The 26,149-nt window shown below is 37.2% G+C and overlaps 1 protein-coding gene across 2 annotated transcripts; it reads right to left on the bottom strand.

The window, feature by feature from the left end:
• Positions 1-1,235: 1,235 nt before the first annotated feature.
• On the bottom strand, positions 1,236-23,025 carry LOC121324258 (transcriptional activator protein Pur-alpha-like). Of its 2 annotated transcripts, none has more exons than XM_041265947.1 (2): positions 22,943-23,025; positions 1,236-7,273 (listed from the first exon to the last, which is right to left on the bottom strand). In XM_041265947.1, exon 2 carries the CDS (start codon positions 7,187-7,189, stop codon positions 6,329-6,331), a length of 861 nt encoding a protein of 286 aa, XP_041121881.1. In that variant the 5' UTR covers positions 7,190-7,273; positions 22,943-23,025; the 3' UTR covers positions 1,236-6,328. The 2 variants fall into 2 exon arrangements, with proteins under 2 accessions (XP_041121881.1, XP_041121880.1); XM_041265946.1 differs by having other exon boundaries at positions 22,889-22,986.
• Between the last annotated feature and the right edge of the window lie 3,124 nt (positions 23,026-26,149).

Below are 26,149 nucleotides of genomic sequence, written 5' to 3'. Positions count from 1 at the left end.
TGAAAGAATTTCTAAAACCAATGAAGCACCATATTTAGTTCATGAAAGGCAATGTACCAGTAATAAATACTCTACAAAAATATATGATTGAAGTAAAGTATCTATAGAAAATAGATTGCACAGTCTTAATTGTATGACATTTAAAACATGTTGCTAACTAGGAATCAATACACGCTAGCACTAATCCTTTACTGTCATGCAATTTACTCAGTTAGACCTCTCAGAACATAAACACAGCAGGATACTTTAACACACAACATGTGAAAATGACATGGTCCTATCAACCAGCCAAGCCAACAGGATCTGGAAGAAACTGCTTACAAGTGCAGCATCCCGTCAAAAGCTTCTAGACAGTGTTTAGTTAAAGTATAATGGCACCCCACAATTCCTAACCAATGAGCATTTCAAATAGACTTTAGGCCACTTAAGAGGGGTTAAATAATTATGAAACTAAAGATTATTATAGGCAACTTGCCCATAGAATTTGGATGAAATACTAAAAGGGTTAATGACAACTGAATAGCACCTTTTTAAAAAAGGGGATACTGCACTTTTTAGGTCAGGCAAAACATGAACTAGGAGTACTTTTTTTTAAAAAAAACCCTCTGACCTCAATAGCACAACATATACACTCGAGTATATATATATATATATATATATATATATATATATATATATATATATATATATATATATATATATATATATATATATATATATATATAGCTCTGATATAGACTTAACATCCTCTAAGCCAATCGGGCTCTGCATTGTTGGGTACTGAACACAATATTCATAGACCATCCTCATATAATACATGCACTGCTTTAATGTTTTTGTTTTCCCTAAGAATTGGCTAATACGGGAAGAACTTGAAAACCAACATGCAAAACTATAACTAAACAGTGATACACATCAGAGAACACTGCATTTGAAAAATCTATGCCCCAGCCTTCGTTCCTAGCAGTAGATGAAAGACAAACAAAATGTATTTATTTATTTTTTTTTTCAGTTTGGCCACCGATTTTAAAAAAGTGCGATGCTTCCAAAAACTGCTTGTAAAAAGACCAGGGATGCCTCTCTCAAACTGGGTCACTGGAATACTAACTGGTCTTCCGCTGGCACAAGCAAACTTAAATATGTTAAAACAGCTGGTCTACAATCCACTGACTGCAGCATAGCACCGTTGAGAACTGCAGCACCTAAATAAACATCTTGAATAATAATTTTAAAAAAAAAAGTAAGCTCTACACATTTCTTTATGCAAGATCCGGGCCAAACCTAGCTCTTCAGTGCTTGGCATCTGTTAACAGTATATCAGTTATTCAAATACTGTGTAAGAATAAAAAAATAAACAAAAGCGGGCTTGCCAAAACCAATAGACAAACTGCATTGTGTGAATTTGCAATTAAACAAAATGATAGCACACGGCTAAGGGTGCAGTGGTGATTCTGGAGCCTGCAATACCAGAACAGAACAAGGTTTGCCTTGGGTCTGCTTTAAAAGAGCTCCCTCCAGAAGGGTCTCGCAGCTGCAGGAGAGCGCTATGCTGCACTGTGCGGAGGCAGGAGAGCTCTGTGCTGTGCTGCACTGTGCGGAGGCAGGAGAGCTCTGCGCTGTGCTGCACTGTGCGGAGGCTGGAGAGCTCTGCGCTGTGCTGCACTGTGCGGAGGCAGGAGAGCTCTGCGCTGTGCAGAGGCAGGAGAGCTCTGCGCTGTGCTGCACTGTGCGGAGGCAGGAGAGCTCTGCGCTGTGCTGCACTGTGCGGAGGCAGGAGAGCTCTGCGCTGTGCTGCACTGTGCGGAGGCAGGAGAGCTCTGCGCTGTGCTGCACTGTGCGGAGGCAGGAGAGCTCTGCGCTGTGCTGCACGGTGCGGCGGCAGGAGAGCTCTGCGCTGTGCTGCACGGTGCGGAGGCAGGAGAGCTCTGCGCTGTGCTGCACGGTGCGGAGGCAGGAGAGCTCTGCGCTGTGCTGCACTGTGTGGAGGCAGGAGAGCTCTGCGCTGTGCTGCACTGTGTGGAGGCTGGGCAGGTTTGAGTACATAGACTTCATTCTGCAGGCCTCCAGATAACAGCTAAGAATCCTACTATGAGCTGCCAGACAGAGCAACATCTGTGCTTGAGATCACATAAGAAATAGGTAATTTAATTAAATGCTCCTTCTATTTACTTAAATGATTTCAGTATCTGGCATGAGATTATATAGAAATTAACAAAACAGGTTCCGCATACAATTAGCACTGCATTCTAATACTGAGGGTGAACATAGCCATCACACTGCTCAACTGCTACAATGTTGGCAGCACTTCCATGTCGAAGCCAGTCTTATATTAACAACATATTAATATCATGACTTGACGTACTACTCATTTTCTACATAGCTGTCTTTCAAATATCTTTATCATTTTTTTTCTAATATAGCTTATTCAGATGTCTGTATTGTGAAACCTCGCTTTTACACAAATGAAGACATCACAATATTAATGTTATATACAATAATTACATTTTATATATATAACTGTACACTAATTAACTTACCGACAAAGCAATACCGTAACATAGTGTATAGCTTAGACCAGAGTAGGGGTTAAAAAAAAAAAAAAGATTTGCTTTTTTATGGGCAAATGCTGAGACGTTATCACATAAAGTCACAGAACAAACAAAAGCCAATTAGGAACAAATCTGTATTGGGACAATAAACCCTTAATAACAATACAGAATACAAGGTCAAAAACTCAAAAGAACGGCCAGCTTTACACAGCTAAAAAGGGTTAACAGTCAGTAGTGAACAATCCAGAAGAATCCAACAGCTACTGAAAAACAAAGCTGCACCGCCGTTATTCTGATAGCAGCTTCCTGTAGAACTACACAACCAGTATCCAGTCATTGATACCGTGACCTATTAGTAATAGTAATGCTTCACCAATCAAGCGAGGACATGATATCCTTCTTGTTTATGCAATTCAATAAACATATGGTTCTCTACTGGGAGATGGGACAAATATATAGTTTTAAGAAATACAAAGATTACCAGGCATGTTCAAAACTGAATTAATTCACTTTTACATTACTATTATAAAATAAATAAATAAAAAAAAAAAAAAAAAAAAACTGTACTGCCATGGGCATTGGGAACAGACACTGCAGCCTTAACCCTTAAATAGACAAAAAAAAATAAAATAAAGGACCCAACACAGGCACTACTCTACTGCACAATAAATATTTTTTTGCACATTTTGATTGCATTCTACATATTCACTACTCCAGTAACGTGTGTTACTGAAGGCTTAAAATGCCATCTCTAGAGCCAGACCTTCTGCAGGGGCTTTGCTGGGAGATCCTTTCACACTTACAATATTTAAAAGAAAAAAATACATGTTTTACATTCTCAAACTAACGATAAGACTGCTCCAATGTTACAATACATTATGAGTATGTGCTTGACCTAACTATTTGTACAAGGACATCCCAATCAGTACACATTGAAAAGGAAATCCTACAGAAATTATTGGTAGCACATGATAACCTACACATGATTAGTGTCATGCCAATGTAGATCACACAATCCCATATCACATATTGAAATCCTGTTCAGAGCCACAGAAGCGCTTAGGATGCAACTTCTCACTTCTGGACACAGGTGGAGAATAGAAAGAGGTGTTCATTTTAAATGAACACTGCAAATCTACAAAGGACATCTACACCCTTACCCCCTCTATAGAAACAAAGTTGATAGTTTCTTGATATTCCAAATTCACAGATGGGAGACAAGAGAAGTTAATGAGAAGATATATTATTTCACAAAGAGACTTTCCACTAAGAGTTCTGAACCATTAGGAAACTTTTGAATGCTAAAGTAACATGTACCGTGCCCAATGAGAACAAGCTCATACGCTTGGTAAGACCCAGAATTATGCAAAAACAAACAAAAAAGTACAATTTGCAAGGATCTGCTTCAAGGTACATTTTTTATAACTTGCATCAAACATAAAAAACATGTATTACTGCATGCTTATGTGCCTGTATTGAAACTGTATTATGTGTTAACTAAAATCAGATTTACTTATATTTACTGACATGAAAAAAGGTGCTGAACAATGTAGGAAACAGCAATCATTACAACTATTTTCTGTGAGATTAAACAGAAGTTATGGGCTAGTGGGTGGACTGACTGATCCATTCAGTATATAGACAATGCAATGTTTTAGTAGAGCTATAGGTAGCAAGGGTGCAGGTTAATCTCAGACAGATTTCAGGTTGGCTTCTCCTTGGCTGTGCAGAGGAATGCACTGCATTACTTTACTAGAATACAGAAAGTGCAACCTGTTGCTCGGCTATCACACTTTTAAGTGTAGAAAACTCTATGCAAGCCATTGCTTGATGTTCCGATACGTTTTTTTTTTTTTTTTTCTGGGTCAGCAAAAAAATAAAAAATAAACTACTGTGGAATTCAGCCAAGGGTTTCCAAATATTATTCATATATTTAATTGATGCACATAGAAAACCGCCAACATTGACATACAGTATTGCACACAGTAGTGAAATGTAGCATTTAGTAAAAGTTTCATCAAAACCTATTTCTGTGAGCAAAAAATGGTCAAAACAAAACTAACGTAGAGTAACTCTAAAATTTTTTAAAAATAAAATAAAATAAGACATGCTAAATAATACTCCTTTGTGATCTTTAGCAACTCACAAAATACATATACTGCCCAAGCCATATGCCTACACACAGAATTTGCAAACATTACAAAGGGCTTTACAGGAGGCTGTTTATATCTCCGTCTGTAGTCTACCTTAAAACTGGCCAGATCTTTTCCTGTCGAACCTCAGTTAAGCATAGCATACCTCCTCTCCTTGCAGGTGACATTTTCCATGTTTACATGAAGGTGGTTCCCTTGAAAGCCTATGAGAGAATTCAGGTGTACTCACTCAAGTGACTGACAAAGTCAATCTTACTTTGGGTTTTAAAATATCCAGTAGTTAACCACTATATTTGCCGTGACAAACAATGCCCCATAAACCACAGATTTCCAAAGGACTGAACCGGCATATAAACATGTACACTATATAAGGCACCAGGTTGTCTAATCTCCAAACGATGCTTTGTGTACAGTGTACATGCAGCAGTTAACTTTACCTACAAGTAGCTGAATGTTTCTATTTTTTTGTGTTGGATTTTAGCTTTATTTACTTCAATACACCCACTTAAAACGTAGGCATGTCGTTTGTTTTAATACTTCTGATTCACAAAATCATGTGTATTTTTCACTGTTTTGTTTAAATGTTATATGGTTTACCATGTTTTTGCACAGCCCTAATAGCAGGTTGATATGATAAAATACACCTCCTTAAGAAACTGCTGCATGCAGTTACTGTACTCTTGAGATATTGAAACAGTTAGGGTTACACAGGTACATTGAGAGATCACATGTAATGACAAACAGCCTTAGACGAATGTATAACTTGCTCTGCTATTTATAATCGTTTCATTAAAACTTAAAAATCAAAACAACTTAGCATTTTTCATTTAAATGTTTTTTTTTGTTTGTTTTGTTATATAATTCTTCATGTTCACAGAAGTTCCACTGACCAGTTTTATATGCTTATGGTCCAGATGCAATGCATATTGTATAAACGAGAGCTCTTATAGTTTACCTTGCATGAATTAAACCTATGTACCTTACTCAACAGACTTTTGCATAACACTTAAAGCTCAGACACACAGCATGCCTAGCCCTCGTATATACACACATCTCTAATCACAGGTATATAGGTGTCAAATGTACTACAATAACCTCCATTTAAAGTTTGAAATTTGGTAACAAAATGGAGAAAAAAAAAAATATATATATTATTTACGTGTTCTAAAATATCTCTTTTGTGCTGAAGTCAAATGTTAGCTCACATGAAAAGGACTTTCTTCTGCTAGAATTCAGGAATATTATAATCTGACCATTGCAAACACTTTTTTTTTTTTTTTTTTTTTTTTTTTTAATAGCTTGAACGTGTACAAAACTTCTCGGTTAATTAGGGAAATAAACACCCAGTTCTTCTAATTTTAATCAAGTAGGAAACACAGTTCATATATAATGTTATTACTTTGTTTTTAGCAGCTGCTTACTGTTTAATTGGTGGATAAGTGGAAACATCCAGCGATGGGTGACAAGTCAACATGTCAAACTGTCAGTTTGTGGAATTTGGGTGGGTGGTGCGCCCTTGGAGTTAAACAGTTACAGTTTTAATTTTCTTTACAGTAAAGTATATATATTTTTTTTAATTATTCGTTTCTCTTGTTATTTTGTGTACTTCTTTCCGCACTACAGGTATCAATCTTCGTCCCCGTCGTCCCCGTGGACCTCCTCTTGCTGCTGCAGCAGCTCCGATGCCCTTTTCTCTCTCTGCTTCTCCTGTATCTTTTTCATCTCCTCCGCGTATTTACAGAAAGTGTTCCCGAATTTGGCCCACACTTTGTAGGGGACGGTGATGGAGTTACGGTAGGTGGGCTTTACCTCGCTCACCCGCATAAACACCCCGTACTTGTTAGAACCCACATCAAAAAAGAAGCGCTTGTTGTCAACAGTCAAGGAGGTGCCCTCGGGCAACTCGGCGGGCTCTTCTTCCACCCCGTAATCGTCGATGAGCTTGGCCAAGGCATCGCGAAACTCAATGAGTCCCTGTGCGGGGAGGGCGATGGTTTGGCCCTGCGAGGAGCCCAAACCCGGGCCCCGGTTCACGGTCTGGCGGATCCTCAGAAACCGGCCTCTCTGGTTCTCTTTCAGGTCCATGTAGTATTTCCGATTCTCCCGCACCAGGAACTCGCTCTTCAGCGCCCGTCGGGGTTCGTCCTGGACCATGTCTGGGTTGCTGGGTCCTAATTGGGCGTAGTGCTCGATGAAGTCTCCCAAGTAGTCGCGGAACTCCACGGCCACAGACATGGAGAGAGTCAGGCGGCTCTTGTTGCCCCCGGCCCCGACCTCGGCTATCTTCAGGAAGCGGCCCTTCGCATTCTGCTTCACGTCCAGGTAGAAACGCTTGTTCTGGATGTCGACCCGCTTGGAGGCGAGCTCTTGCGTCTCATGCTGCAGCCCGGAAGCCGAACCCACCCCGCCCGTAGCTGGGTGTAATGAGCCGGCGCCCTGGCCCGTAGGTGCTCCTCCTTGCTCGCTTCCACTGTCTCTGTCCGCCATGATGCTGCCTGCCTGCCTTCTCTCCCTCAGCCTGCCTGCTGCAACCCCCACAGCCAGCCAGCCACGCCGCCGATCTCGCGAGATCTGCAGAGACAGACAGACCCACACAAAACAGACATTACAGAGATTTGCGCTACACAGCGTGGATGCACTTAATAAATACAATCAAATGTTCTGACTCAATAACAATGTCTGAGTTGAGCTTACATGTATGTTAACTGTAGTGTATTTGGGCAAATTGTAAAGCTTTACATGTTTGATATTGTCCCCTAAATTAAATAGGAATGGTTGTGTCCCTGACCAAACAACAAATAAACAGATAAATATAAAATAAAAACAAATTACCCACTCCTCCCTCTTGGGGTACTGAATGCTGAAGGTCAGATAAATACTACTACAGTACCAATAACTATGCTGTTTTGGTTGTGCAACCATGAGTCAATTATAACTGCGATACAATGGACGAAGAGAAATGTCCATTACCTTCAGTGTCATTAGAAAACAGTTCACCAATATACCAGTACCATATCATTAGAATGAGTTAGAATCAGCAAGCCAACATTGCTCGCTTACATGCTACATAGTAACAGAAGTGGTCATTAATGCAATGAAGCTAAGGGGTTTAAAAACACACTGATGAAATAAATAAGGAAACAAAGGAACGCTAAAATATAAGACAATACTGCAGTCTCCAGGTGTAGCGCTGCTGCTCAGTTAAACACTTTTTTTTTTAATGATGCTACGTTTTCTTCTTTTTCTAACATAAAACAAGTTGGATCATTTTAACAAAACTCATAAAATACAACTTGTGTACTCCTACAGTACCACTGGGAAAATAAACCCAGGGAAGAAAAAGAGGGAATATTAGCCGTTTCTTGCTAACGTATTGTTCGACTATAAAAAGAATGAGTGATTGTACCTGTTTCAAAAGGCCTTAAGAGGTATTTACTTTTGAAATAGAGTGCGATTCAATTATGAGGGAAGCTGTGAAAACTTCACTGGAGCATTAGCCCAGAGTCTTATAGGCATCCAAACATACCAGTTGTTAAACTGGACCAGATTGAAACACACACACATAGAAATATCCAATTGTAAAAATAATACCATATGTAATTACAAAAGCAAACGATTTAGATTATATGCAATTGAAACATTAATGCTTCTCGTGATCCTTTTGTCATAAATCGCTCAGATAGGTTGAGGGAGAAGAGGACAGGACATTAATGTAATTTTTCACCCCTGCATGCTAAAGCACATTTAGAAGCACGACGGGCTTGGGTCTCATCGTGCAGACAACTCAATCCAGAGAGGCAAGACGTGGGGAACGAGCACTACAGCCCTTAAGCAATAGCAAAATGAAACATGAACAAATCAGACAATCGGTCACATCACTGCTGAATGCGGACAATTACTATATGAAAGCTCTTCAATATGTGCAATTTGTTTACCAAAACTAGTATTCTCTAACACCAAATCCATAGCAGGGAGTTCACACAAACGTTAAAACACCCCTTAAAGCTCAATAGGCTCCTCTACAGCTAAAAGTCGCTGATCTAGTAAGCGAAAGTATTACTATCTATCTATCTAATATATATATATATATATATATATATATATATATATATATATATATATATATAGAGAGAGAGAGAGAGAGAGAGAGAGAGAGAGAGAGAGAGAGAGAGAGAGAGAGAGAGAGAGAGAGAGAGAGAGAGAGAGAGCATAGTGTTGATTTACAGCGTCCCCCCCACAGCTCTATAGGTCAATTTACAACATATACAGAGACATGAATGGTTGTAGTTATTAAGTAGAACAGTTGAACAGTGAAGTGAACTAGAAAAATACATTTGGCAAACAAAAATGTCTTTCAACATGTATAGTTAAAGTGCCAAAGAGCATTCTCGGTTCGTGTTAGATTCTGTATGAGCTGTCCATGGTCTGAGATCTCTACATTATAGAACACTAATTAATCATTAATCGGGATCGCCACTTGCTGGTCTCGGGCCCTCGCCACACATTTCTCTTGATGGTACAAAAATACAGCAAATTTCTAAAAACTCGAAAGCGAGTTCTGTATCGATACACCTACATATCCGTATGACTCTTATGCCTGGACTCCTCACTTCAACTTTAACATGGGAGCATTTTCACACATAACAGCCCAACAGACACATCATCCGATAATATGTTTTTACTAAGAGATCGAGCTATTTTAACAAGGTAGGACGCTGATACAAGTTCCCCTGTCCACGCATAATCATTTACTGGGGTTTTTGTTTTATTCACTGAATTGAATTGATTTATTTTAATGAAAGGTGATCTGGTAATGCCAAGTACAAAAACGTGGCCTACTTCTTCTAAAAAAATAAATCGAGCCTATGGATGTTCTTGGAAGCTAAGAATTAAATATATTTTGCAAAACAGATTATAAACATGTTTGAACATGTATATACTGTAAGTGCAGTGTTTATTTTGTTGGTTATATACACGTTTAATTCTGTGTACGTCTATGTTACAAATATGCATCACCCGAATTAAGAACGCCCAACTTTGTGCAATTAACGTCAAAATGGTATAATACTCAAACATATCATCGATAAATAGTGTTCGACCTGTTATATACATCGTTTGCTGCATTAATACGTTTGCCTTCTCTTTAGACACATCGGTCCATTGTTGCGCCAACTGCGCCACCCGCAAAATCAATATACACATGCCTAAAGAACAATTCAGTTATATCCGCGCTATTTCAAGGAAGACAATTGGAAATTGAATTGCACTGCGGGGACATTAGCACACATTTACTCGTTACTTCAGTCTTAAACTGACCCATGTTTTTGCGAAATCGGAAGAATATGCAACTATTAATAATACTGTAATCAAAAAACAGTTCCATTTAGCACTCTCAACTTTTATTTATTTCCAAAATAAACCTTTAAAAATAATAAAGACTACAGAGTGTAAAGAAATATACCGTGTTTATGTATCGTAATCGTTTGCTTACAGGTCGCTCCAACACTTCAGAACGAAAGTAAAAGGGATTCGCTCGAAGAATAAACATCATACGCGTATGATTCTTCTACCACGGTTTACAGCGGAACAAGTGAATAAACATGGACATACTTTCGTGCGATTAAAATAACATATTTGGAATAAAACTATTACATTTCATGTAATTAGAAGAACGTTTTTAGAACTGCAGACAACGTTTGATAAATACCGAGTTCGCATTTTACTTGAATAAGCTACTTTTAAAAATCCGTTGTGTTCGTTTTTTCTCTCGTTTGTCTGTACAGTAGCCTAACTTTTAATAGGTCTGTATAGTAGCCTACCTTTGCATTGTTTGGGACGAATAATCTCGTGTAAAACGATTATGTTTCCTGTAAGGCACACGCCAATGACAAATTCAGATTTCACGTCGAAATATGATGACTTGAAAAAGACTGTATTCTAGACACCTCTATTTTAGGCATAGTTTTGCTCAGGTTTTTTTCTACTCTTGGGGTGGTCACGTTTTTCTTTTTTTTTTTTTATTGTGCAAAGGCATAGGAAAGAAATGCCCGAATGAAGGAGGAAACGCGAAATCTCTTTGGAAATATTTTGTATTCGAGGGCGAGAAAAGGAAATAGGTGAAATGCCAAATGTGCAAGAAAATTAGTAGATATAATCAAACGACATCTCTGATGGTGAAACATCTTAAAATTTATCACAAGGAAAACTCGAGTAGGATCCACAGGTACCCGTATGTTTATTTGTGTTTACATTTAACTATGTAACATTGCTTCCTACTGCTACTAATTATATATATATATATATATATATATATATATATAATTTCAATCTTTCAACATTTGCTCACTTGAGGGTAATTCAGTTACATACTTATATTCATACTTTTTGTTTGAGTGTATGAATATATTATTATAACATTATTATTATTATTATTATTATTATTATTATTATTATTTATTATATGCAATAGCTGTGTCCTGACCTATATTATTTGGATATGAAATGTCTTTAAATTGTTAACAGAATCTTTCTGCATTTATGACAATACAGCGATTTCATTCATGGTCGGAAATATACATAGGCTATTGGATGCTCATAATCGGAAAATACATGAGCTACTCAAGGAGCCGCTAATACTTTCTTATGTGTCATACACGTGTAGAGAGTTAATAACCGACTAGTCGGAGCAAAACATGTGAAAATGGCGATATTCCTGCACTATAACCCGCCATAAGGGACAAACTGACAGCTACTTTCGTTTTGTTTGGGGTTGTTTTTTTTTATTTTTTTGGGGGGGTTGTTTGGTTTTATTTTTTTTTTTTTTTTTTTTTTTTTTGTTTTATTTTTACTTTTTTTTTTTTTTTTTTTTTTTAATTAAAAAGCAAATCAATCAATATGCTTACACAGCATTATGTGGGAGTTTCTTTAGACTGGTTTGGACAGTACAGGCTAGCAAATTGCATCTGAAAATACACGAATCACGCAAAAAAATCTCCAAGACTGAAAATATACGAACCAAGCAACACAAGTATGTGTTTTGGATGGTCTTGGAAATGACATTTGTGTAATCATTAGTCATCCGCGAGACAGAAACTAGGGTTAAGTGATCCAACACCCCAATTAGTTTTAATTGAACCATGTAATGTACACGCTTGGAACTGCACCATAAGCGCAGCGTTGTGTTACACATTATTATTTAATAAGTCTACTTTAATATTGAACTAAATAGTTATCAAATGTTGGTACATGCAACACATTAAAAACGAAATATAATGAGCCTAATTATTCAGGGAAATTGTGGGCTGGGTTACAGGAGACTAACCTGCAGGAAAATCAGTAATGACATCTGTTGAAAGAGCAACAAAAAGAAAGCATGTACAGATAGATACGCCTATAGACCAAGTGCAAATTAATAACATTGATTTTTCATTAACAGCAGTTAACGTTTAGCGGACCATAGCGTGATCAAACAAACTGAGACCACCTCACTACACTGAGCAGAAGAGAGGAGCACTATAAAACTTCTTGATCAATTCAAATTTTCAATTGTATTTATTTATACAGCGCTTTTCATGGTAGCCTATATCTCAAAGTGCTTTACATGTCGGTTAAAACAGAACGACGTCTACAGTATCAATAAATAGTAAAACTTACAAACAACAACAATACATTTATAATAATAACACTATAAATACATAATAATAATAATAATAATAATAATAATAATAATAATAATAATAATAATAATAATACTACAATAAACAAAGAAACCATGTCACAGATACTGCGCACACATCTCCCGGTGTCCTCTGTCGCTGGAATTGTCTCAGTCTATCTTAAATACATATAAATTAGAGCAGACATGTTTCTCAAAGTTCAATGTTGCCCTCCAGTCATATACGCCAAGTAAATTGGTGTCGGTGAAATATGACCAATGTGTGAGCAAGTTATTAGAAATGCTGCTTCTATCGTATATTGTCTCCCGACGTCGCCTAAGACATCATATTGGTACACTGAAACGAGCCCCAGTCTGCGGCTAACCAGAGGCCGAGAACCCAGTTTGTCTTCGCTGATCTTCAATGCGAACTTGGGCGATGATAAGACAGAGCAAGCGGCTGCTATCCGAATATCACAAACGTTGCTCATGAAATTCTGTTTTGTATATAAGCAATTTTAAGTGTGTGTTATGTTGTTCACCTTGAATGTAAATTTTAAACAAGGTTAAGAATCTTTAAACCCCGTTATTACTGTGATAAAAATAATAAATAATCGCAATGTCTGTAACAATTTATTCTAGGCTATATATCCGAATGATTTATGCTTGAATAACAACAAGCAGAAATTTATTTTCATTAAAAAATATCTTTACAAACAGCTTCTGAGGCTTGCGCTTTTATAAAAACAAATGAAGGGCAAATACATTTTCAGAATTTAAACTGCACTAATAAAGCAATAGTAATATCTCGTGAGAATACGCTGAAATAAAACGATGAGATCTCTGCCTGGAGAACAGTTTTACATTGTTAGTAAAAACAATGAACCACACACTTCTTAGTTATTATTAAAATGTTTAGGCCTATGTTTACCTGGACCCCGCAGTTGCAGCCTATTACACCCGTCGTTAATTAGTTTTAATATTAATTGACTAATGGTTTTACATTTGTGTTTGTTTTCTCTTTATTAACGCTTTTTTGTTTGTTTGGCTGGCGCATTTGACGGCTTACCTTACAATGCAACTGCATTTGTGAAATAATTTATAATTACTAAAATTGTTTATATATATATATGGAAAAAATTGAGACCATTGCAAATTTTTCTTAAGTCAGCATCTCTACATGTATGGCAGCCATTCCGTTCCAGTGTCTGTTGAATTCTAACACAGGCACACCTCATTCCACTGAATGAGGTACTGATTAGGGGATCACCTGAACCAAATCTTATTTAATGAGGAAAAGTATAAAAACCACTCCTGTGATCATCACTATCCTCTTGCAATAGGACCAGCTAGATGGCAAAACAGTGCTAGTAGTACCTCAAAAGTAATTGGAATCAAAAAATAACTATTGACCATGCCCAAAGAGTTGAAAAGGAAAGTTTTGAGTGAGGAAAAGAAGGGTTCAGTTCTGCCTTTACTGGCAGAGAGATACAGTGAGCGTCGGGTTGCTTCCATCCTTAAAATTTCAAAGATGCCGGTCCATAAGAACAAAGTCAAGCAGCACACACTGGTGACAACAAAGCTACAAACCGGCAGAGGCCGAAAACAACTCTCCACTGACCGGGATGACCGCCAACTCATTCGAATGTCACTCAGCAACTGTAGGATGACATCAAGTGACCTACAAAAAGAATGGCAAACGGCAGCTGGGGTGAAGTGCACAGCGAGGACGGTTCAAAACAGGCTCCTGGGGGCAGGGCTGAAGTCGTGCAAAGCTAGAAAAAAGCCCTTCATCAATGAGAAGCAAAGAAGAGCCAGGCTGAGGTTTGCAAAAGACCATAAGGATTGGACCGTAGAGGACTGGAGTAAGGTCATCTTCTCTGATGAGTCCAATTTTCAGCTTTGCCCAACACCTGGTCATCTAATGGTTAGACAGAGACCTGGAGAGGCCTACAAGCCACAGTGTATCACACCCACTCTGAAATGTCGTGGAGGATCGGCGATGATCTGGCGGTGCTTCAGCAAGGCTGGAATCGGGCAGATTTGTCTTTGTGAAGGACGCATGAATCAAGCCAAGTACAAGGTTGTCCTGGAAGAAAACTTGCTTCCTTCTGCTCTGACAATGTTCCCCAACTTTGAGGATTGGTTTTTCCAGCAGGACAATGCTCCATGCCACACATCCAGGTCAATCAAGGTGTGGATGGAGGACCACCAGATCAAGACACTCATGGCCAGCCCAATCTCCCGACCTGAACCCCATTGAAAACCTCTGGAATGTGATCAAGAGGAAGATGGATGGTCACAAGCCATCAAACAAAGCTGAGCTGCTTGAATTTTTGCGACAGGAGTGGCATAAAGTCACCCAACATCAATGTGAAAGACTGGTGGAGAGCATGCCAAGACGCATGAAAGCTGTGAAAAAATCAGGGTTATTCCACCAAACATTGATTTCTGAACTCTTCCTAAGTTAAAACATTAGTATTGTGTTGTTTAAAAATGAATATGAACTTATTTTCTTTGCATTATTCGAGGTCTGACAACACTGCATCTTTTTTGTTATTCTGACCAGTTGTCATTTTCTGCAAATAAATGCTCTAAATGACAATATTTTTATTTGGAATTTGGGAGAAATGTTGTCAGTAGTTTCTAGAATAAAACAAAAATGTTCATTTTACCCAAACACATACCTATAAATAGTAAAACCAGAGAAACTGATAATGTTGCAGTGGTCTCTTAATTTTTTTCAGAGCTGTGTGTGTGTGTGTATGTATGTATGTATGTATATGTATGTATGTGTATATATATATATATATATATATATATATATATATATATATATATATATATATATATATATATATATATATATATATTATTTATTTTAAAAAGAAAACTGCTGTGTAGAAAGGTGCAAAATAAAAAAAAAAGGTCATGTACACAAAAATGTGAATAATTAATTTAAAAAATGATATCAGGACTTTGGACTACAAGCCCTTCTTCAGCTGGATGGTAAACGCAGCGCGTAAACAATTTGAACTTAATTCATTTTAAAGTTATTTGATGACTGCGGAACCGATTACAAACCAATTGGAATTTGCTTATTATAAAACCATTTATTTCAGTATTTAATTGTTTTAGGGTTTAGAATCACATAAAGGCTTTAGACGCAAAAAAATTTAACCAAAACCATTACAAACAGTAACATTAGTTTATAACATGTGGCATAAGATTGAATTGGTAAACAATTGATTAGGCTTTATATACACATCGAGACACTCACTTCAGAACAGAAATGCATTTACTAAATATTTTAACCAGACCAGGACAATACACTTCAACAAATAAATAAATAAAAAATACAAATGAACGCAATCACATTTTTTTTTTTTTTTACCATTGTCCAAGTCCCGGTTATAGTTTTACTCCCCGAGCGATCACGTTTGAAAACAGAATTGTTAATTAAACTCGCAATAGTTGAAGCGCGGATATAGTAAATACTGCGTGACACTTAAACCCAATTCAATTCTACTGTATGTTCACAGCGTTTCGAATAATCGTGCGGCATTCATCCATGTATTCCTAAAGGTAACGAAGAAATGAAGATACAAACTGCTCTACATAGCTCAGTAACGTTTATTTACAAGCATTGTAAACGTTACATGAATTTAATTTTACACATCGAAATGTTTAACAATTCAACATAAATATATTTTAGGCACGAACAAAATCAGAGCAGAAGATTATAAGCGTAGTGAATGTGTTGCTTAGGAATGGTGTGTAACCCTGTAACGGTTCAGGGACTGCTCCCCGTTCCCATCGCAGGTACTCCAGGGACATGGCGCGGCGCTCCAGGGCCCTTGTCTTTAAATTCGAACCTCATTCTCAGTCTGTTGGGTGGAAACAGCGAGGCGCCATTGACTGCCACACCGTGCTGGTAACTCCCCACTTTATTGATCAGCCACCAATTTCATTTTAAAGAAGTTTAAAAATATTTGAATGTATTGATCTCGATAATTTAAAGCAAATGCGAGGATTTTTTGGAGTGCATGCAGGTTATATGTAGGCCTACTAATATATTATTTTACACAATACGGTTGGTGAATCTGCAGGCGATAGCCATGCATGAGATCAGTCATGTTATCCCTGTACTGGGCATATGAAAAGATATCACGTGTTTATTCGTTCATGTTTGAAGAAACAGCTTCTTTCTCTCTGTGTTTAGCCTGTACAATACATGCTGCAGTTAGTAAAATATACTACATACAGGTTCAGTAAGCGATAATAACATGTAGCTCTGTGCAGCATATAACATATAACAAAAGCATAATACAAAACATAATACCAGAAGTTATTTGAAAATAGGGTCACCGTGGCCTCTATACTAAGATAAATACAAAAACTGAAATGGATTTGTTAGTTCTTATAATTAAAAAAAACCAAGAAAACAAAAAAACAAACATACCTCATAAAATAATGACTTTGTTTGCCGCCTGTGTCCATTGTGGAACATTTCAAATGAGAGTCCGGTTTCACTTAGTAAACCTCAAGGACCTATAAATAGTCCACACCCTAAACCAAATGCTTCTGAATTAAACCATTTTATGTCTTTGTGTTTATTTGAATTGTTCGGCAATACCAGTCAGACGCACACAACTGTCCCTAAGACACTCATTGCAGTAGAGTTAAATACGAACAAGTGTTTGAAATATGGCACAGATTCACGTTCCATTCTTAGACTGCGGTCTGGCGTTCCTGCTTCTTCCTGGCACCTGTGCTTCGTGTGAACTCACTACCTGGCCAAGCAGCAGTCCCTGTAGCAATGTGATGTATTTCAATGTGCAGATCGTAAAGGGAACACATAATGGCAACCAAAGCTAACACGAGGTAGGAACGGTGGTTTTGGTTAGCACTCTTTTCAAGAAAAATAAATATGCAGACACCGGGCTATCTGAATAAAAACGAATTTGATCCACCGTTTGATATACTGTATGCTATCTGTTTAAACGCTGGAGGAATTGATCTACCGTAAAACTTCAATTAAACGACTCAGCGTTTATTTACTGTATTTGGCAGCAGACCCGGCGTGTATTGGACACCTGCGATTATTTCAGACAGGCGTTTATATTAGATCACTAGCTTCACGTGCTTCATGCGGTCACTGAGAAGCCGCTAATACACAACCTTGTAGCAACATAGTAACTCAATTTAAACCAGTGGAGGCTCCTTAGAAGAGACAAGAGAGGGAGAGCCTCCTCAACTTTTCAAAGGACTAATATATATATAATATATGTTCAATAAAATAATTGTCTAAAAAAAAATAATAATTAAACACTTCTAAATTGACAGCAATTCTGAGAGACAGGTGCTTACAGTACTAGCAGTGGAAGATCGCGTGGTCTAAGCACGGGTTTTAATTGGAGGAGCGACCCCCATCCTCCGCCCCTTCTAAGCGCTGCTGTAAGCAGTTGTATGTATCATGTGCAGTTAATGTAGGCGAGTACTGAAATTGCTTCGTTTTGTTTTGCATAGCATTGGTTGTAAGAAACACACTATAATGCTGTTATTCTTTTATTTTGGTGCCTGTCTTGTGAAGGGGTCAAGTGTCAAATGCAGGATAACCCCATTTGCGACGAGACCGAAAAACTCAAGTTACAATCTGAAGGGAGGCTATAACCAAAAATTTTAATTGCTAATAAGAACAGGCCATTTCATTTGGCAGTAGCGCATTACGTTTGACATTGCATATTTGAAGGGGAAATGTGAAAGTTGAATTGTCTAGGGCAGGGAATCTTAGCAAAAAAATGACGTTGTGGGTTATTGCTACAGTAACTTAAAACGAGACTTAGCGTCCTGTGTTTCTTTCCCCGCTGTAAGCAAAGTTGCCTCATTAATACAGTAAGAGCCTTTCAGAATGTCAAAAAGGCCTTTTACAAGCGGAAAATCCTCAGCTGAAAGGCTTAGGAATCTAAAGTTGCAAGTAAATCAGTTCTCTATTGTAGATATTATTTTGTTTTACCGTAATGACTGATGACTAATACATAAACAAAATAGAATAATGTGTTACTTATACAACCAGTTTATAAAATTAACTGTACTATTTTTTTCAATAGAATTCAATAAAAAAAAGACTCACTCCAATGCACACGAACTCAAATCTGCAGTGCACAAATAAGTTCATTTAAATCAACCTAATTACATTTAAATAAATAAATAAATAAATAAATAAATAAATAAAAACCGATAAAAAATGAAATCACAAATTTGACAGTGCCCTAACTTATTTATAAAACTTTGTTTTGCTTTTAATTCATTGTCAATGTTAATTTGTGGTGTCAACTTAAAGCTGAAAATCATGTTAGAAATGAGTCAAAACCTAATTTCTGCAATGCTAATAATACTGAATACTACAAAAACACTTTAAATATTCAATATTTCTGTAAATGTTATCCCTTTACAATAGATTATTGATGACTTTATGACTTTAGAATGCTAAAACAAAAAAATAAAATTACATTGCACATTGAAATGAAGTTCTAAAACTCCCCCCCCCAACCACTAAAAGGTTGTGTGTCAGTGGGAAGTAAGTAACAGTTTGGTTTTATAACAAAATTAAATTGTACTGTATACCCTCAAGTAAAAAGCGAAAGGATAATTACGGTCGTTTTACATGCACTGACAAGGACACGGTATACAAAACGCTGGAAAATGAACAAGCAGAAGTATAATTTGTGTTAAAGGAATTAGATCTACTATTGTTAATAATAATAATAATAATAATAATAATAATAATAATAATAATAATAATAATAATAATAATAATCTTCTAAAATGTTTTTAAAAACTAACAATAAAAGCAATAAGTATAGGCCTATCATTATCAAACAATTTATTGTTTAATCTCAAACTTGTACATTGTTAATAAAACAAAACACGTTAAAATACACCAAGAGGTTTGTATCTGGCATATACTTTCAGCACGCTTAATATTATAAAAACTTGAAATAACGTAACAACTGCATTAAACACACATGCATTACATTTATTAGTCCTCGAGGGTCACTTTCATCTCTGTCACTTATTAGCAGTTCATTACGCTCAAGCTCCTCCTCATCTTCCTCAGCTTCCATGGCAAATGACAGAGACCTGGCGTTTATTTAGGCCTACAATATTTGTCAGCAGACGCGTCGCGTATTGGACACAGGCGATTATTGAGACCCGTCAATTATTTGAAGTTTTACGGTAAATGCACACTGAAGCTTCGTGACTATACTGTGACCCTCCCGGACATGCTATTTCAGCCTTGCCTTTAACTTGCCGTTTAATACTTCGTATTGAGGAGGATGTTTAAAATGTTTCTCCATTCTTTTGACACGAAGACCACCTTTCAAAGGAACTGCAAACCAAGGAACATGAAAACCAAACTTGGCAAATATTTGTGACAGAAATGAGTCTGATACTGGATAGAAACTGAATCATTGAACAGACCAGTAATAAACAATATACTGGAAAAGCAAATTAAGAAATGAACAGAAAACATTAGAAATACATTCTTTTTTTTTTTCTTTTTTTCCTAAACTTTAGACAGATTAAACATGTTACCAAAATAAGCATTACAGTGTAAATAATACATCTATATTGTTGCATAACACTTGATTTAGTGGATGGATAACACTGAAATCACGGGGCTTACGTTAAATATGAATGTTGACAGGTTGCACATCTGAAATCCAGAATGGGACGCATTGAAAGCTCCGAACCAGGAGCTGGTTTCTGTATTTCATGCTCGTAAGTTCAAATACGATAGGTCTTTCTTTGGTGTCGTGTTTCAATACAAGTAATTTAGCAAACTGTCCCCCTCTGCCTGAAAATACAAGAACCGCGCACCAATGTATTTTGAATTGCCTTGGAAATCACTTTTGCGTAATCGAGACGAAAACTATAGGGTTAAGACCTAACGCCACAATTCTACCTATGCTTATGCAATGTTATACTGTATATTCTCATGAAATGTAGACGTTTGGAACTGCGCCATAAACACATCCTTGTTACAAATAAAGCGTTTTTAAATAAGTAAATCTTAACATTGAGGTAAATAATTATTAAATATGTTAAAACACATGTGACACATTTACAAAACAAAATAATGTCCCTGAAATCCAAAGGTTTTCTGACAGCCGGGGAGGGATTTTGTGGCGTGTTTAAAGTTCAGTGTTTTTCGCGTTCGAACAAAAAAATAAATAAATAAATGGTGATTATAATGTAGCTCCCCCTATGGAATCGCAGACGCCGCCGATGGTATACCCCGCGGGTATATGGTCAAAGGGACATCTGTCTGGTCCTTACAGAAGAGCAAGTGCTACGAAGATTTCGAATACAGAAGGCTAGGATATTGTATTTATGTGACGTAGTTAAAAAGGATTTAGTCAAGCCCCGAGAGCTCCTGCATTGCCAGTGTCACTCACAGCCCGTCCATTCCTTGCCAGCGGTTGTTTGTATGATATCGTATTATGCACTCCTGTGTTATTAGTTTTCATAAAGTGAAACCAGGTTCATGAAACTATCATTGAATTAATACATACATTTACAACATTACATTAAAATTAGCTCTAATTTGACTTGTTTTCCTTTGTCCTGTAGTACTGCTTTATTATTGTGTTCTATTAAGTGTATCTTCTCTTGTTTCTCCATATCTCCTGAAACACACGTCTGTTTTGTTTTTCTCTGCCTTATACCTTTCAATCGCACCTGTCCATTGATTAAATCCTGAAATTATGTAAAAACTATAATTTGCTACATTACCATATAGCTTTCTCGTTTAAATACTAGTTATTCCGTCACCTTTATGTAAATTGCACCAGTTCCACTTGTCGGTAAACAGCAGATTTGTTTGTTTGTTTTTTTTTGTTTTTTAATTACTTAATTTTTTGATGGAAACAACGTTTGGGAATGAGAGGGGTTAAACTGAAAGAGCCAGAGTGTTTCGCACTGTCGGAAGAAAGGTTTGATAGGACCAACGAGCCTAATTAAGGAAAATTGTGGGTTTTGTTAGGAGACAAACTGGACAGGAAAATGTATAATGGCACCTGCCAAACAGCAACACAAATAAAGCATTATATAGCAGAGATATCTTACACATACTGCTAAAATAAGTACAAAATAATAAGGGCATTTTATTTGTTTAAACAACCGTGCGACGTTTTCCTCGAAGATAATGAAAAGGACTGAACATTGCAAATAACATAAATGCTGCTAGCAGGCCGGGATCAAGTTTAAAAAGTGGACAGGTTATAGCAACTTGACCCGCACCCCGGTTTCTCAAAGTTCAGTAAGGAAATTACTGTGGTCCTCCTGTCCTATTAAAACGACACGTAAATGGATGTCTGTGGAATTAATTTGTTCACAAAACAAGTGGAAAATCTGACAGGAAATGGTGTTCGAATGTCGTGTTTTCAAAATAAAACTGAAGAATGATCCCCACTACGAATGTTTTAACACTAAAGCATTTCTAAAGGAATTCTCAACACCTACACTTTGATGACAGAGGCCAGTATTAGCAGCAAAGTTGGAGTTAAAACAGTTGTTCTGCTTTTAGAAATGTTTGTGTTGGAACTAGTAATCCTACATTTTTAAGGGCAGGCCTACACAACACACAAAGCTTTAGACGGGACCATATATTTTGGATTCCTGACCACCTATGTATCAGTCATTTGGTTTAAACTGCCTGCTGTTTAAAAATTAAACATGCAGCTGATAAATACATTTTGATAACACTTCTGGGTTTGTGAGCAATTGAAAACGAATACAAAACATAGGTTTAAAATGTCCCATACGAATGTTTAATTCTTAAATATTTGGTTTTGCAATGATACAGCTTTGTGTAGGCCTATGTAATGGACAAAAGTAATTGTTAATATATAGTAACCTTTGTTTCACCGGAAGGAGCATAGGAGAACAACAATACTCATAGGGCTACTATCATATCATACTCAACAGAAAACCCCGTTTCAATTAAACAAAATTACAGCCCTGGTCAGAGCTCGGTTAGGACTACTCAAACCAATCATTACAAGCGTGGTTAGAACCAGGCCACTGTGAGAAACCCTAACATTACCAGTCAGGCAGACGTTATTTTCAATAAGTGTTTGCAAACCTTATTTATTTATTTATTTATTTATTTATTTTTGTCTTTTTCATAATTGGTGTTTAAAGTGTATGGATCACAAAACGAATAACCATAAAATAATAACATATCTCAATGAATAGTGATCACCAACATACGATTCTGAAACCGGTCAAAATCCCGTGCCAGGTGTGCAACCTGCACGCGACTATCTGCAGCATTGCCGGACCCTGTGGGAGGGTATGTGCGGAAGAAGCACTATCATTCACATAGGCCTATGCACTAAATACACACACCTCTGGCAATTACGTTGCTTAGGAGGCAAGAGCATTTTAATTACCGAAGTAAACGTTTTTGGTTTTTGTTAAACGACATCAAATAGCAGCGAGAATCCGAGCAGCTGCAAGCTTACCCTGCTGAGTGAGTTATTGCAAACAGAAGCAAGCAGTTATGCGAATGCTTCTACCTGCTGTCAGAAGTAGACACCGGCAAAGACAAAGGTGAAGTAGTGTCGCTGCTCAACAGGCTTGTTCTCAGACTGCCGCTACACTTGCTCAAGGACCCCCTGTTTCTGAAAACGGAAACAAACATTAAGTCGTGGCATCAGGATGGACGCACGCAAGGCAAACGCGTTGTACGTGAGTCCACAAAACGTCAGCGCGTTGAGTTCATTGTATCCTTGGTGAGTTTGAGATGTGGTGGTCTGTGGGTTTGTTCTGTAGTTGGACAACAATATATGAAATTAACGCGACTGGTCGCTTCTGTTGACGACAGATTTTTGTTTCACGTTGCTGGTTGTGCATGTTTCTTTCGACTCCTGAAATTGTCGCTAGATGTGGACGGTGAGGCTGAATTGACAATAGTCTGATGCAGACCATCGACAACGAAGAAAACAAAGGGTGGTTTTCTGACTTGTTTTGGAACTGAATGTATCGAATACGGAGTAATATATTTTAAAGTGTAGGTGATCAAATAGCAAGGTTAATTAAAATCATATTAGTTGTTACGCATCACGCATCTAGTTCAAGTTAAGATTGCTTTGCAAATACTGTGTAACTAGCTACACGTTACATAACCGCGAATTCCGTTTTAAATGAAAATTGGATCTTTCATAGAAACCTCTGTAAAGTGCATGTAATGTAATGTGTGATTGTGTATTGCAACCTGCATTTTCAGAGAATTTGACCGTATCCTCTTGGTATAGCAGTCAATAAATACCCAGCTGAAGTTAGACAGTCGATATTCGGGTGTGGTTAAAACCTGAAGTTAGACATGTATTCGTCATTTATTGTTTCTAACTTGTTGAACTGATTATTTGATATTCACGTGATTTTCTTAGTTAATAGCGACTTTGTCATTTAACGCTAGCTACCATTTGAAAGCTTAAATATTGATACCAAATGCATTGAGGGACTCAAAATCACAGGCAAATACCCCCCCCCCCCCCCCCCCCCCCTTCAGTAAAAATGCATTTTTTAAATAAATTAATGATATTCCAATGCTTTTCTTAGGGAAATGCGCTGCTGTGTCACTTAACCACTGTTGCCATATGAAAGTACACAATATACTGATACCAAATATATTGCCTTTTCCCCAGGAAAATACTGTGCACCCCTTGACTAAAAAGGAATTTTTTAATATGATACTGATATTCCATTTCATTTCTTTGGTACACAAGCTGTTCTGTCACTATGAGCAGTGTTCCTCGTTTTTGGTTTTTATCTTGTATACACTTTACATGTGGAATGTAAAGCATAGCAGTTCTGGTTTCTGATAGTTTAATGGTCCTGGCATGTATGATGAAGCAGAATCTGTGCAAGTTGAAGACATGTTTTCCCAACTTAGCTGGTATTTTGCAAACATTTGGGCAATTGCTTCGCTGATGGAAATAGTATCGACAGAAGGTATGATCATGACATCAGCACGAAACAAGCCATGTTTATTCACCTTAATCATAAAAAGAAAAGAATTGACAGAACTAGACGGTCCAAGCCATTGGGAGATGCATCAAATCACTGGAAATTTCCATCAATGTGTTCCATAAGTTTACTATTTAAAGCATCACCATTTTCTGTCAAATATTTGCTATTAAGATTGTCTGAGTTAGGCAATGTTTTAGCTGATGGGGAGCACTGTCACACATGGTTGCCAGATTTGTATGACGTATATAGACAAAAGTAGCCAAAAATGTAAATTGTAAAGTATTTTTGGGGGTCTACAGTGTTTTCCACATATAATAAAATGGTCCACAGAGACAACCATGTAGATTAAAAAATAAAAACCTACAATGGCATAACCTGAAACAAACTCCATGAAGTGAAAAAAAAAAAAAAAAAACAGTTATGTAACTTCCTGCATTTTAGGGATTTTTTTGTTTTTGTTTTGTTTTTAATGAATATCAATAAAGAATAAAGCTAAATAGATATATAAATAACATTTAAAAAAGACTAAAGCTGATTTAAAATTCTCAGTGAGATTTGAGCTGATGCAAGAAGCTGGCTCACAGAAGCTGTATGACTAGACAAAGGGGACCCGCATTGCAATATATGAATTATGAGAATACAGTGCTATAAAGCTGGCTCGTATGCCCTTTTTGTCTTTATTTTTTATTTTGTTTTGATTGATTTGACTATGCATATAAAAACAATACTGAGAAGCGCCAACATCTGCAGAAGCATGCAAAGTAGCCAAAAAATCGAAACCCGCGACTGAAGAAAAAATCCTGCAGCTGGCTTTTAAAAGTAGCCCGATTCTGTGGGAAAACCACATACATGGCAACCTTGCTGTCTCACAAAGTCACCAATATACACACCTCTCTTCAAATAAACAGTGGCTGTCCAGCAAAGCACAGCGCTCTGACAAACTCATTAAGAGTCATTCTGCGCTCTCTTTTTATTAAGGAGCGTGTAAAAGCAGCATAAATGGATTGCTGGTCTCTCAGTTCACTATTGTTTTAGTACAATGTGTCACGTATTTTTCAGTATGTTCTTTTATTGTCAGCACAAACGTGTACCTCAATGCAGCAGTATTTGCAGCGTTCTGCACCCTCTGCCTCATCTGAACCACTTCTGCTATTTTTGATTTTTGTATACTTCGAAACATAATTCTGTTGTATATTCATAAAGATTTATATTTTATCCACATTCCTCATCCACTAAAAATATTATATTTTTGTGTAAGTATTTCAATTTAGTTTTTGCTCAAGCTATTTGCCACAATAATCAGACTTTGATTGTCCAACATAATCAGATGATTAATGTTTGTGAACGGGAACCATGTCTGAACATTATTTGATCGTCTGACATCTAAAGGTACCTGCTGTATCCTAGGATGCAGTGTATGCATTAAAACAGCATTTCAATTAAACTATTGTGTATTTCCTAGAAAATAATACCAGGAAAATATTGAATAGTAGACAAAAATCAGTAAAAACCGACGTTCAGTTTGCTTGTAATTTTTTGGTAGAATTCGGAATAAACCGGAAACGCTACTTACGAGGGACCCTGCCTCCTCTGAACATACAGTAACTGAGTGCAGGATCTGGATCGGACCCTGCCTCCTCTGACTGTACAGTAACTGAGTGCAGGCTCTGGATTGGACCCTGCCTCCTCTGACTGTACAGTAGCTGAGTGCAGGATCTGAACGTGCAGGATCTGGATTGGACCCTGCCTCC

The sequence above is a fragment of the Polyodon spathula genome, chromosome 12 (genome assembly GCF_017654505.1).
Source record: "Polyodon spathula isolate WHYD16114869_AA chromosome 12, ASM1765450v1, whole genome shotgun sequence".
Taxonomy (NCBI): domain Eukaryota; kingdom Metazoa; phylum Chordata; class Actinopteri; order Acipenseriformes; family Polyodontidae; genus Polyodon; species Polyodon spathula.
This window is presented reverse-complemented; position numbering and strand designations above follow the sequence as displayed.

What these genes read in the sequence shown, in the direction of transcription:
- LOC121324258 (XM_041265947.1), bottom strand. Translation starts at nt 7,189, where the DNA reads ATGGCGGACAGAGACAGTGGAAGCGAGCAAGGAGGAGCACCTACGGGC.